The sequence below is a fragment of the Rhinatrema bivittatum genome, chromosome 7, assembly GCF_901001135.1.
Source record: "Rhinatrema bivittatum chromosome 7, aRhiBiv1.1, whole genome shotgun sequence".
NCBI lineage: Eukaryota > Metazoa > Chordata > Amphibia > Gymnophiona > Rhinatrematidae > Rhinatrema > Rhinatrema bivittatum.
In genome coordinates, this window is record NC_042621.1 from 180,800,137 (window position 1) to 180,815,173 (window position 15,037).

A 15,037-nucleotide genomic window follows, 5' to 3' on the forward strand; every position below is an offset into this window, starting at 1 on the left:
TTATGGCTAATTTCTTTCTTCAAATTAAGGTCACTATCTATAATTATACAAAGATCATGAGCTTGGTTTGCTATTTCAATTTGCCAAGTGACCATTTTAAAAATAGTTGTATTTGTTGCTGATTTTCTATTAAAATAATCTCGCTTTTTTTATTATTCAGAACAAATCTCATATGAGACAACATTTGGCCAATTGCAGAAAAATAGACCCATATTAGTTTCAAGGTGTCTTTCATGGAATTGTTAATTGGCACTAGGAATTGAACATCGTCTGCATAGATATAGGGGTAGATTTTAAAAACATATGTGCACGTGTCCATGTGCACTTGCTACCCGGCACATGCACATGGATGCACAATTTTATAACATGCGCACGCCAGCGTGCACAAGGCGGGGTTGAAAAATGCGATTTTTGCGCAGCGACACATCACGGCCTTCCCCAGTTCCCTCCTAGTCTGCTCCAATTAAGGATCAGAATAGAAGGGAACTTCCATACTCCCTCCCTCTTCCCCTGTCCTCCCTGACCCCTTCAAAGGCCCTATTTTTTTTCCTTTGTTTTAGAATTTATGCCAGCTTCTGAGCTGTCATAAGTTGTGCACACCGGACTATCCCGGACCACCCCTTTTCTTTGGCCTAGCTCTTGTGCGCGTAATGAGGGTTATGCGCGTAGCCGGGCCCTTCTAAAATGCAAGGCCCAGCCACGAACGTAACCCCCATTTTTGACGTGCGCCGGCATTTAAAATCGGGCCGATAGTGTACAATGCCTAGGCCTGATAATAATTTACACAATGGTAACATGCAAATGTTAAAAAGGGTAGCTGAGAATGAAGACCCTTGTGGTTACTCCCAAGTTCATTTGTACCTTTTGGATACAGAGGTTGCCATCTTAATGTGAAAGAAAAGATCTTTAAGATAAGAACTAAACCATAACAGAGTGGTGTCACTAAGGCCGATATCACTTAATCTCTGAATAAGTATATCATGATCCTCAGTATTGAATGCGGCAGATAAACCGAGTAATATTAAAAAATAAGCTTGGCCATTATCAAATCCTCTTAAAATTGTGTCTGTCAATGCTAGTAACAAAGATTAAGTATTATAAAACTTTCTAAAACCAAATTGAGAAGGATATAGAATAGTATTTGTATCTGCTAGTTGCTTCTGTTCTACTTTCAATAATCTTCGCAAGAAGTGGAAGGTTTGATATAGGTCTCAAATTATTTAAATCGTTGACATCAGCATTCTTTTTCTTCGGAATTGGTCTAACAGAGGCACATTTTAATAAAGCTGGCAAGTTGCCTTCAGTGAGTGATAGGTTAACAATTTTAACAATGGGGGGCAACAATTAGATCTAGTACTGATTTTAAAGACTTAATGGGAATAGTGTCTAATGGATGATTAGCAGGGTTCATCTTCATTAAGATTTGACTGAATTTCCAAGGAGGAGGTGGGTTAAATGGATGTCCATGACTTAGCGATATTCATTGACTGGGTTATGCTGTTTCGCACTTGGATCATCTAAGATTGGCTACAGTGCTGCCCTGAAGTTTCTCTCACCCCTTTTTGGCATCGCAAAGAGGAACTGTCTTGTTTTTGAGGGTGCATTTTGTGGGGACAGAGGTTGATGGTTCCTCCACAATGGTGCAGTAGTGTTTTTCTTTCCATACATGAAGGACATGCTCTTTGCTGGCTTCCCACCAAACCGCTTTTCTTCATTGCAGTCTTTTCAAAATTCAGCCACACAACTTATCTTTAACATCGCTATGACCAGGTAACTTCTCTTCTGGAGTTGCTACACCAGCTCATTGTCAACTTCCGCATACAGTTCAAGCTTCTCTTACTTGCCTATAAATGCATTCACTATGCATTTATAGGCAAGTATGAGCTCCATTCATCTAGCAAGTTGCTTTTATCTGTGCCCGTCTCCTCCACTGCCAACTCCCAACTCTGCACTTTCCACCTTGCTGTGCTGTGTACCTGCAGTAGACTTCCTGGAGTGGTTATGTATGAGGTGGTATGTTCAAGTTTGGGGTTAGTTAAATAGGTTCAGGTAAACCAGATGTGTTATAGGAAGGTGCTCATAGGCAGAGTTGGGGACTCTCATCTGCCACACCTAGAGGCAGGGCTGCTGGAACAAGGGTGGGACCTACCTTCCACTACACCTCCAATATCCTCCAGCCCAATTAGCTTCAGATCCTGACTAGGGCTGAGGAGCAAGTCTTTCAAAAGGCAGTCATCATCCCAAGACCAATTTAGCGCCTGGGGGAATCAGTCAATACACGACCCCCATTTACTTATAGAGATAATAACTTTGTCCCAGATTTGTCTGTGGATGGAGCTGTTAGAAATTGTGTGGAGGATTGTAGTGTCCCTTTTAAGAAAACCAGGAACTTGGGGGGGGGGGGGACGACTCATAACATGCTGGGTGTGTAGAAGTGACTTTCAGGGATTCGGTGGTTGGAGTGTGATGTTTTTTTTTCTGTTTACTAAGTTTCATGTTTTGAAATAAACAGCACTTGTTTCTTTTTAATGTTATCTTCTAATTCATCTGTGAGCTCTGGACTCCCAGAGGTACATCATATTGGCAAACTCGGATCTTACAATCCGATTACGGTCTAGTTTGCTTGCGGTGGACCGTAGGTCTCAAATGTCCAACAAGGCTCCTGTGTGTAGTTTAGACTCCTTTGTGAAGGTTAATAATAATAAAGCCTTGGCCTTTTACTTTCCACTTGATACTGGTGCTAGTGTGCTTCCTGAGTAGCAGGAATTAATTCACTTGATGCCGGTTCAGTCACGGTTGCCCCAGTTACTGCTATATAGTTCACTACTATTCCAATGCTTTATAACGCTCTTCTAAACAAAACAATTATTTTACTTATGTTAGTGATCATTTTCTATCCACAGCCCTGCATTACATTTAAAGATGTATGCTGTCTACAATAAAAATGACACAGTTTTATATATATATATATATATATATATAATACACAGATACCAGCTTCCACTGTGCACTGTTTTGTATCTTTATTTTTACAAAATCATATTCTTATTAACACAAATAGTGCCAGATTTAACATGAACATGGTAAAAAGTTTGTAGTAAAAGTCACAGATCGGCTGCTGTTGTAAAAAGAAAAAGTCTCCATAACAGCAGTTCTCCTTCATACCAAACAAATAGTTAACATAATAATTTAATTATAAAAGGTAAATACAGCATTCAGCATTACAGCATTAAAAAAAACCAATTATTTAATTCAGTCCAGCTGAAAACATTACAAGAAAACAAATGATGTAATGTATGGCCTTTGCACAGTATTTCCTTAGGAGCAGAAAGTGGCAGATCAGCACATAACGGCAGCAAACTCTTTGAAATGGAGATTATTTGCTGGAAGTTCTCGTTTACTCAGTATGGTGCAGGGCATTTGGGAGATAGCATCAAAATGAATATGGTGAAGGGAATGTTTCTGCAATAAGTCCAGTGAGCAAATTTTGATTTTCTTTTAACAACTAATATTTGCCGTGTTCAGCTCTTCCGCTTTCTTGCTTTGCCCGATTTCTTTTTGTTGATGACTTAAACAGCCACCTATGCTGCACTGTTTATGCCCTACAGGAACATATACCGCATGGTGGCTGCTAATTGATGTTGTACAGGGCGTGCTCTACCAAAAAAATGTGCAGCAATTAGCAGTCATCGCTTAGAACCATCAGCAATCACTGCCTTGTGGCTGCAAAAGGCAATGAGGTGCTTACGGAACAGGGTGCCTAAGAAAGGTCACAAGATGGGGGCCACTTCCCAGCAAGCAAGCAAAATATTAAAGGGGCCAGAGTTATAAAGTATTTTTCCCATAGAAGCAAAGGAGGCGGTGTGCAAACTGTGCACAGTGGGACACAGAGACTGTGCACTTCTTAATCCATGGGCTGTGCACCAGTTTCCAAAGTGAAAGCATGCGGGTTTTGCTCTAAAACTTGCTGTGGGTACAATGTACATGCTGTCACTTGCATCTGCTTTTCCTGCAAGTTTTTTTTTTTTTGCAAGAGAGGCACACATAAAAAAAATCTGAAAATGCCATTTCCTCCCCTGACCTGAACATGCTCCCAGGAGCACCTCCTCTCAATTTGGCTAAATGCCTCGCACACAGTTTTAGCCGCATTGAGGAAGGGCATGTTGCAGTCAGCTGATTTATTTGGGTAAATCACTCTGGGGCTGATGTAATAAGGCATGCTATAGTTAGTATAAGTTTTTTATTCCTGTTTCAGCTTGCATGTTTTCTGCGGTAAGTTGTTTTGTTGTAATGGATACTGCGTATGATTTTGTGTGAGCCGTGAAGGATGCAGGATTGTGCGGCATTTTGACAAGGAATGGCAGGTGAAATCAAAGGGTAAATTCTCTGAAATGGCCAAAGTGTATTCTGTTCAGCTGTAGGTGCCTTCCCTAGAGAGCTTACCCTTTGATTTCACTGGGCATGTCTTGCATGCTAGATTGTGCCCAAGTCAGGATGCCCAGAGCCAATCTTGCATTCAAGTCCATTTTGGTCAAATTCTTTCCAGCTTCAAGCACTTACCTCTGTACTCCTGTTTTATAGCACATTAAAAAGTACTTTTCCTCATTCGTGCGGATTTTTCAGGTTAACTCACATTTTAGTGCATTTTTTTCATTTAGCGCTTTTTTTACTCCTGCTCAATTTGCATCCCATTTGCTTACCGCGGGGACCCTATTTTTAACATGCGCATTAAGTAAAATTTGCACTAAATTTTAACTTTGATTTTAGGGCAGGTTTTATTACATCAGCCCCTTTGAAAACTACCCTCAAAATGGAGGAAAATCCTTAGGTACATCTGGAGCTAAATGCAGAAAACTTTTTATTTTTGACTGTTTATGGCAGTGCTAATTCCCTTGACCATGTGTTTTCGTTTTCAAAAGCTGGGTTTCATTTTATCTAGGCCCTTATTGAATGGATAGAACTAGGTAGAAAGTATAGGATGAAAAGCAATATGTTTTAAAACACAGTTTGTTTTTTTTAGTTTTGACCATTTCAAGACAGCTGTCTTCACACACTTGGTAGAGTTAAAGATGAACTTAGTGCATTACTGATTAGCATGTTATGCATACAAAGGTTTTTGGGACATGTGTATTGAGTCACTGGAGAAGAAATGCTAGTCATAACCAAACACTGCTCTATGATGCCTTAGAGGTTTTATGAAACATAAAGAGAGGTGACTTTTTAGATTTTTATTAGGAAAAGCTGCACATCTTTTCCCTTCATAGGTTAGCATAGACACGTTTGCCCGAACATATTCCAGTGCCGAAGTACTTAGAAACATGTGAAAGATGGCACAGCTGAAACACTACACGGAGCCCGGCTTTGTTACCGGTTTGGGATGTTTTAACCTGCCTGCCAGAGTATAGTTTATTTTAATGAAAGAATGATGATGCTTGTCTTAAATCGCAGCGGTGGTACCATTTGTGCTTTCTGCAACAGCTCTGCTGTTTAGAGTATTTACTTCTTCTAAGTGACTTTAGGCCCAACAGATTGTAACTCTTGCTTTCCTGCCCTTTTTCATAAGAAATTATGAGAAGAGTGCTGCAAATCTCTAGTCATTACTAATAAGTTACTGTCTTGTATAATTAGATGAATGTTTTTCTCAAAAAAAAAGGTAAGTTATATATAAAATATAATGAAAGTCTGTCCCTAGAAAATTGACTTGCATTGATGGAAGGCATTTGGTCCAGAAACTTTATTTATTTTCTCTTTAAGGAAAATAAAATTAGTCAGTGAGTTTTGAGATGAAGATAATGGAAAGCACCTGTAGGAATATCCCTTTCTATGATTACTATCAAAACAACTATTATATGTATATTTTTATGGAAGATCTTAAGGAAATATTTTCTCATTCAACTTTCATCCAGGACATATAGGCCAGATATGCTAAAAGTTCTTTTGTCCATTTTGTGTCCATGGGGAAAATGCTTAGTACATCTGGCCTATATATTTTATAATCCAGAATTGTCCTTGTTTTCTTCCACACCATGCTCCCAATTGCAGGCTAAATGCTGTTGCTACCTGCTATGGCTAGGTATAGGCTGGTTTCACAACCTCTTGTAATACTTACACTAAGGATGGTTGCTTAGTGTTACCATACAAGAAACCATCTCCTCCGCCTCCTCCTCCTAGCGGTGCACTGCGAAAGTCTAAAATGGTTCCCCTTTGCCAATGAAGAACATTGCCCACTTGGGCAGCAGACTGATTCATCAAAGACTTTTTAATGCCAAAAGTACATCAGCACCTGATTATATGAAAGAACACTAGAAAAAAGTTAATTTGCAAGGAAGATACAAACTATGGGCCTGTTTTACTAAGGCTTTTCTCCCATGTTGTGCCTATGGGAAAAATGCTTAGTAAATGTTTGATGATGAATTCTACAAATAACACTGAATGCTGCATTTCATTAATACAGACAAGTAAAGAGTATACTGCATACGGCAAATACAAATGCTCCCTCTTAAAGCAGCAGTAGTATGACAAATGCTTTCTGTTTTATTTTAATGATTCAGTTGGCAATCACAAGACAATCGTTAACTAGCCATCTTGCTCTAATACTTAAAACTCCCCTGTACTGCCAGGACATTTTTACGAGTTCAGACATTCTGACACCATTCGGATTTGGATTTTATTATATTCAAATCAAGGTGGGGGGTGGGGGGAGAGAGGGATGAACGCTTCAAAACGTTTTCTTTAGTTGAGAATTTGTAGTGGTGCTGTTTTTATTTATGTACAGGGTTTCCATTCTCTGGCAATAATGGAATACGAGTGAATAAAATTGAGACTCGCACCTAACGAGTGGCACTTACTGGGTGCTCACAGTGAACTTAAGCGAAACAGGCAAAAGCAAACCTTGAGGCAGACCACATAAAAGAAAAGAAAAACAGACGTACTCAAATTACCAATGTTTCGGTGTAGTCGACCTTCCGCAGGCCTGGCGGTTTGCTTTCGCCTATTTGTATCTGATCGTTAGGAAGCTATTGTGGCAGGAGAGCGTCCTGCAGATCCTGAAATAGGGAAGTGCTTCACTAGCTTAGACACGTCTGAATTTAAAAAAAACCTTCTTCTTTAGCTTTTTCCCATCCTGGGTTGCTGAGGGCCTGCGTGCCAGCGAGTTCACGCAGAAAGAACGTCGCGTTCACATCTAAAGACTGACCTCGGGGAAGAAGAAGGTTTAAAGCAGACGTAGGACTGTAATGAGGGTAACGCACACACTGTGCGTTACTCAGTCCACAAAATATAAACCACATCAGAAATAAAAACAGCGTGGGACAAAACAAGGGAAACAGGAGTAATAGTACTACTGCTTTAAATGGACAAACCACTTCGCATCAAATAATTCTAGCTGATGTTTTTGTAATCGAAGCCTGTGCTTACAAATTACCAGTGCCATGATAGAAAGAAGACCATTTGGTGTTTTGTATAAAAACATTAATTTCCTGTCAGGCTGCAGCTTTCTCAGGACTTGCTTTGACTATGGGATCTTGTTGAGATTAACAATTTCCGCATTTCTTCTGCTCAGATAATAGAAATGTTTATTCAACTGCCACAGAAGTCCATGTTTGTAACATAAAAATGTTACGTCACTTATATTAAGGCACAAATCTTGCAGCTATTTCAAGTAAACAATCAGGACCCTGGAGAGACTCCCATGAGCAATTCAGTACCATGAAAGCGAGAAATGGATATGTGCAAAATTGTCACCGAGTCACACATTCTCAGCAGCTGTAGGCGATCTGATTCCAGTCATCTCTTCTGAGTAGGGGGTTTTAAAGCAACTTTAGGGCTCACGCCCTCCTTTTCAAAAAATAAAATGAAAAAAATTTGATTAGGACTTCTTAGCTTTGCACACAATATTAAATTGTTCCAGGACCTAGCAGCTTTCCCATGATTTGGGAGGGCCACTTTGGGAAAAAAAGGTTTAATGTTTCTTTTATTAAAAAATTATGGGAGCTCCCAAACTCTCTCTCTCTCTCCCCCCCCCCCCCCAACTCTCTCCTCAGTTCAGGTGCCACTGGCTGTTTTCACATTCAGACATGATTCTGCCTCTTTAATTTATCATATGTAGAAAATAAGTTACAGCAACTGTCTTCACTTCAATATTATTCTGTATACCTGAGACTTTGAAGCGCTCTTTTATTTGACATACACTGAAAAAATTATATATTTTCTTGTAAAATTGTTCACTTTCACTTTATGGGGGTAGTTTTCAAATTGACTTTTGTATATAAAACCCAGTATTAAGTACATGCATGCCTCTCTGAAAATATCCCCAGCAGGTATGAACATGAACGAATGTGCAGAACACAATTTTGCATGCACTCTTACATGCATACTAATAGGCATTCTGGGGGTGGAGTTGGGGAGGGATTCAGATTTACGTGCGTAGGAATGAATTTTCAAATGAGTTGCACGCATAAAAGTAGTAGGGGTGTGCATTGATTTTTTTTTTATGTCGTTTTTAATTTGGGTCGTTATCTGTTTGATTTTGTTTTTTAAATTTAGTTTTGTTTTCGGGGGGTTTATTTCAGGTTTCCCTAATTTCGGAGTTGGTGCACACTAATGGGACTTAGTACACACTAACTGGATGTTAGTGCACACTAACTGAAAATAATACCAATAAGTTAAAAATGTCGTGGGGAGCAGTTTGTTAGCTAGAGGTGGGCTTCTATATTCCCCTTGGCCTCCTTAGTTTCTTGTTTGTGCTGCCCCTGCTTTTGTCCTTGGCCTATTCCCTAGACTAAGCTCTGGGCTTGGGCCTAGGCCCAAAGCATTCATTTAAAATGAATTCAACAAATAAGGTTCGTTTCATTCAGGGGCCCCTCGATTTGTTTAAGGGCCCACAAATGAAACAAACTGCCCTTTTTCATTGTGTTTTGCACATTCATCTTAAATGAATGCACATCCCTAATTACCAATCCGCAATAGGATGCTGCCTCTTATCCCATGACTTTTGTAATTTTCTGAGGCGCCTCTCATGGGGGACCTTGTTAAATGTTTTCTCAGCTGACTCACCTTTATCTACATCTTTATTTATACCTTCAAAAACTTATAAAAGTTTGATAAAACAAGACTTCCCCTTACTAAAACTACGTTGACTTCTCTATTAAACCTTGTCTGTCTATATGGCCAGTGATTTTTGTTAAGAATAGCTTCTACCATTTTGCCCAGCGCCAACAGGTAATTAGTTACAATTCAGCAGTTTCACTCTGAAGTGCTCCTTTGAAGTTTCTCAGTAGGATTATGGCAACCTTAAGGTCATATAGAGAATGTTCAGGAAGGTTAAAATGTTCTCCTACTGGTTTCTGAATGTTGGCATTTCTAATGTCAGATTTATGTCCATTTATTCTTTCCCTTATAGATTGACCTGTTTGTCCTATGTAGACAGCAGAGGGACATTACTGGCAGGTGATGGCCTATATTACATTGGAAGAAGAGCAGGTGAATGAGCCCCAGATGTTGTAATTGATGTTGTTGGGTCTTGTGATGGTGTTGCCTGGGTTAGTATGTGGACAGAGTTGGCATCTGGTTTCTGGCAGGATCTAGTTCCTGAGTTGGTGTCATTGTTGTATAAATTTGTGGTTGCTGCTGAGTATCCGTTTGAGATTGGGAGGTTGCTGGTAAGCCAGGATAGGCTTGCCATCCACAGCCTGTGAGAGGGTGGTATCATTGTACAGGATAGATTGCAGATCCTTGATGATATGCTTCAGTGGTTTCAGTTGGGAACCAAAGGTAACAACCACAGGTGTTCTGTTACTTTCTTTTTGGAGATGATCCTGTAGCAGAGTGTGCCCAGGTAGGTGTCTGACTTTGTTGATTTGTTTTCTTACCTCATTGGGTGGAAATTGTAATTCCAAGAATGTCCGTTGTAATTTCTCCAGATAGGAATCCCTCTAACACAGCCAGACAAATTCTCAAGCACATTCTGCTATAGAATCATCCCAAAAAAGAAAATAACAGAACACCTGTGGATGGATCTGCAATCCATCCTGGACAATGATAACACCATCTCACAGGCCGTGAGTGGCAAGCATATCCTGGCTTTCCGGCAACCTCCCAACCTCAAATGGATATCACCAGGAACCAAAAATTATACAACAATGACACCAACTCAGGAATCAGACCCTTCCAGAAACCCAGATACCACATCTGTTCACATATTAATCCAGACAACACCATCACAGGACCCAGCAACATCAACTACAACATCCAGGGCTCATTCACTTGCTCTTTTTCCAATGTAAATTATGCCATCATCTGCCAGCAATATCCCTCTGCTGTCTACATAGGACAATCTGGTCAATCTATAAGGAAAAGAATAAATGGACATAAATCTGACATTAGAAATGGCAACATTCAGAAACAAGTTGGAGAACATTTCAACCTTCCTGGACATTCTGTATCTGATCTTAAGGTTGCCTTTCTCCTAGAGAGAATCTTCAAAGAATTAATTCAGCATGAACCTGCTGAATTGGAACTCATTAAAAAGCTTAACACCATCACCCTAGGTCTGAACAGAGACAATGGCTTCATGACTCACTACAGCTATCTATGAACTTAGTTATCATCAGATCATTCTTTTCACACTTACCTCAGTTGGCAGTAGGCTATACTATTATGCTATTAACATACTCTCCACGCCATCTCCTGCCTAATTCAATGCCTTCTCTCTGTTCCATATATATTTTACCCATCTCTTGTATATCACTTCATGCATCTGACAAATTGGATTTTGTCCTTGAAAGCTCATGCTTTAATAAATTGGTTAGTCTATAAGGTGCTACTCGATTTCTGTCATTTTTAGTAACAGGTTAGCAATTTCATATCTTAGTTCTTTTAGAACTCTGGAATGAATGCCATCCAGTCCCAGTGATTTGTTACTATTTCGTTTGTCACTCTAATCTATTATATCCCCCACTGTCACAGATAATTGTTTTATGGGCTCAGAATCTCCACTATTAAAGAATGTCCCAGATGAACTTTGTGCTGAGCTATGCATGTGCACTTTCTGGAAATGATTAAAAACATTGGGCCTGATTTAAAAAGCATTTACATGCTTAAAATTGGGTTTTACACATGTAAATGCACTTTACCCATGTAAGTGGGCTTTTGAAAATAGCAACAACTGTCATTGAATTGTCCATAGGATATTCACATATAAGTGCACTTTCTGAGTGTAAATGACTTTTCAAAATTGCTATAATAGTATGTACATTTATATGTGTAACTCTTTTTTAAAATGACCTCCTCTGCTCTTTAAGTAAGCATTTGAACTATCTAAATAAATGTCTAAGTGAGGATAGCTTGTATTGTTTTATTATAATTATGTATGTTATTATGTATGTCACTGAGAAACATGACTTGTGTGGGAAATAAATAAATATGTGTGTATGCCATGCAGGATTTCTTGCACACCTGCACATTTTCAAAGAAGAGTTATGCACATAAATGTTCTTTGAAAATTTTGGTTACAGTTTGTTGGTAAAACGTGCCCATAGACTTTGGCATGTGTGGGCTGTTTGAAAATTACCCTCCTCAAGTAAATGTTCTGGCACAGTGACAACTGAATTTTCTGAAAGTCAGAGAATCTAGCAGCAATGTTTATCGCGGCAAGCAAGATGTTAGATGGCTAACATTAAAACCTTTACCAGTGACCGGTTGGATTTAGAATGTAAAGCTGTTGGTTTGGCTGGTGGGACTGGTGCAGCAGGAGACGAGCCAAGCCTTCCTCCCTGAAAATAAAAGGAAGAAACAATTTTAATGAAGTTAAACCCCTGGAATATTATTTAACTTTTTTTGAAGCACATTTCTTTATTTTTGTCCCAGCAGATTCCATGAGCCTTTTTTGCAGCTAAACAGGGATTTTCCACCTACCTCAACATAGCTAGTCCTGTCATTGCAATGATGGTCCTAGGCTATTGACCCAGCAATCATGAGCCCTTACTCAGGTCACCAGGTGAGGTCCTTAAGCAAAAACCATGATGCCCTCCCTGAGGACTGTGAATGCTGCCTCTGCAGCAATCCCAGTCCCAGCCAACTTGTAGGGTGGAAAACCTAGCTCAAGAATGAACCAGGGAACTTCTGCATGGTAGTGCACAGCACTTGCTACCTGAGCCACTGGGCCGGCCCTCTTACATATATATTAATATTTGTTTTCTGCATGTGTTTTATATTTTATACTCTCTCTCTAATTACATTGTAATAACCTCATGGAACTACATTTTCAAAAGTATGACATTTTGCATCCATGTTTTAAGTTATATGTTTAATGTCAGCTGCATAAAAAATGAAGTTAATTTTCATAGATCACTATATGTTCCTGATGAGTAAGGGCTAGAGATAAAGAATGCCTTTAGAAACTGCATGCCTCATGAGAACACCTTTCCAATTTTGTTAACTTCCATCCCTCTTTCATCTAGCCTACTCATTGGAGCATCAGTTTTTGGTCAGGGTAACAGATTGCAGTTCACATCAGAACCCAAAATGTGTGAGCACTGAGAATGGCCACTAGGTGTCACTACTTTGCAATGGATGAGACTCCCCTGTGAATGCTGCCTCTGCAGTGTCATCAGCCAACCCAAGGAGCTGAAACTGGGGACAGAAATCATACCCAATGCACAGAACTGTCACCGAGTCACTGGACTGGATCCACTGAATTTCTTATTCTCTGTGAGTAGGGAGCAAGCCTTAGTTGGATTTAGGTTATAGTTTGAAATTTGTTGTCATTATGTATTATGTTACAAAAATTGTATGTAACTGATGTGTTTAAATAAGGTGGAATCAGAAAACAACAAAAGGATCAGTAGAAATACAAATGTGATACTGGCAAAAGAATATTTTGTGTGTAAGAATTGTTCGTGCTAGGGTGTCAGCAAGCCCAGAACAAATGTAAGACCACCTTAAAAAGTGATAGCCTGGACCTCTCAATCATTCACCCAATATGTTGTTTTCTGATATTTGCTTTGAGGACAGTAATTTGCAGGATTATTTTTTTCCTAGTTTAAGTAAGGTGGAAACACAATATAACATGAAGCTAAATATATCTAAGGTGTGAATACTTACAGCTAAAATATGTATATTTCATTTCATCTCTTTATTTGTGGCATATAAATGTATATGATCTGTGGTATAATGGGTATATATTGTTGTTATTTTAAATGGCAGAATTCAATTAGTAGTATCTACTGAAATCAGAATAAGGATACAGTCTATATAAAGTGTGCATACATTGAACTGCATGGGAAAACTGAGTAGTGGAGCTTGCACACTTTTCTCCATCCAACTGGAATGATCCCACAGATGGTATTGTGTGAAAAATGTGGCCTGGAGCTCATTTCAGGAATTGGGCAGGGTGGCTAAGTTCCAAGGAACACAATTAATTTCTTTTAGGCAGAGGAATGGGAGAGACAAGAAAAAAGAGTAAATATTGTTTTTGCTGGAAGAGTACTTAAATTATGCATTAAATAAATATCATATAGAAAGGAAAGGGCCAGGCATGATCTATTACAGTAGTTCCAGCCTTTATTGACTCTAGTTATAAACTACAGGACACTAGGGGTATGCAGATCAAAGAAATTCATTTCAGTTCATTTATTTGTTTTTGGAATTTTTTTTCTTTGTTTCGGTTTGTTTAATGTATATTTAGGTTTGTTTTGTTTCCTGAATCAAAATAATCATTAAAAAAAAATCCCAAAACAAAAAAAAACCTGAAACAGGGCCTCCCTGAGGCCCTTTAACACCCTTCCTGCCCACCAAGACCGTCACCAGGCCTCCCCTGGCACCTCCAACCTGCTTTTTGCTTCTCAAAGAAAATCATGGAGCCTGGGCCTACCCAGCTAGGTTGAGCAAGGCCTAGCTGGGACCTCCCTGATTTCCTTCTGTCACCCAAAAAAATTTGCTTGAGCGAAGGACATCCCAGCCCCCTCTTACCATTTCCATGGTGGCCAAGGGTATCCCTGCCCCCACTTACCCCTTCCATGGTGGTCACCAGTGAAGAAAGGGACAGGAGCAATGCTCATTTGCTCCTGCATCCAACTGAGACATGTACAGATAGTGCAACTGGCCCTGAGAACAGCACCAAAGTGACATGACTTTTGAAGCTATGGTCCAAAACTGGAAATTTTATGGTCTACTTGTAGGGTAATTAATCCCTACTGCTTAACCTCTACCATTGTTTCTTATGGGAGGATGGTTATTTTGTTCTAGATGGTGCTTGTGAAGCTTATTATTTTAAGTAAATGCCTGGGGAGAGATGACCTCTAGAGGGAATATGGCCCTGATATAAAAGTATAAGTTATGATTAACAAGTGTTGTTCAGAGGCAAAAGACATTTGGTAGGGTGTGCATTCGTTTTCAACGTATTGGCAATCCGCAATGTATATGTCCCTATTCGTTGTATTCGTGGGGTCATGAAACGTATGGCGAACCCCCACGAATACAACATATCTAATGAATAAACCCCCCACCCTCCTGACCCCCCCCAAGACTTACCAAAAGTCCCTGGTGGTCCAGCGGGGGTCCTGGAGCGATCTCCTGCACTCGGGCTGTCGGCATTCAAAATGGTGCCGATAGCCTTTGTCCTTACTATGTCACAGGGGCTACCGGTGCCATTGGTCGGCCCCTGTCACATGGTAGGAGCACAAGATGGTGCCGGCCGTCCATTGCTCCTACCATGTGACAGGGGCCGGCCAATGGCATTGGTAGCCCCTGTGACATAGTGAGGGCAAAAGCTATCGGCGGCATTTTGAATACTGGCAGCCAACAGCCCGAGTGCAGGAGATCGCGCCAGGACCCCCGCTAGACCACCAGGGACTTTTGGTAAGTCTTGGGGGGGTCAGGAGTGTGGGGGGTTGTAGTTAATTAAATTTAAAGGGTTGGGATGGGGTTTTTTTTGGGAAACGAATACATATGTAACTAATGAATGGATCGGGGTCCCCGGAGAACGGATGCGACGGATTTGGCTCCCCACGAATACGAATACCAAATGGGACAAATCCAT

General features: G+C 40.0%; 1 protein-coding gene across 3 annotated transcripts in view; it reads right to left on the bottom strand.

Moving 5' to 3' along the window:
* Positions 1–3,008: 3,008 nt before the first annotated feature.
* Positions 3,009–15,037, bottom strand: part of ADAM8 (ADAM metallopeptidase domain 8) — a 190,609-nt gene continuing 178,580 nt past the window's right edge. For all 3 annotated transcript variants that reach the window (XM_029609582.1, XM_029609581.1, XM_029609580.1), the window contains 2 exons: positions 11,688–11,771; positions 3,009–7,836 (listed from right to left, as the gene is read on the bottom strand). In XM_029609582.1, coding sequence (XP_029465442.1) covers positions 7,786–7,836; positions 11,688–11,771 — 135 coding nt within the window. In that variant the 3' untranslated portion in view covers positions 3,009–7,785. The remainder of the gene's footprint in view (positions 7,837–11,687; positions 11,772–15,037) is intronic.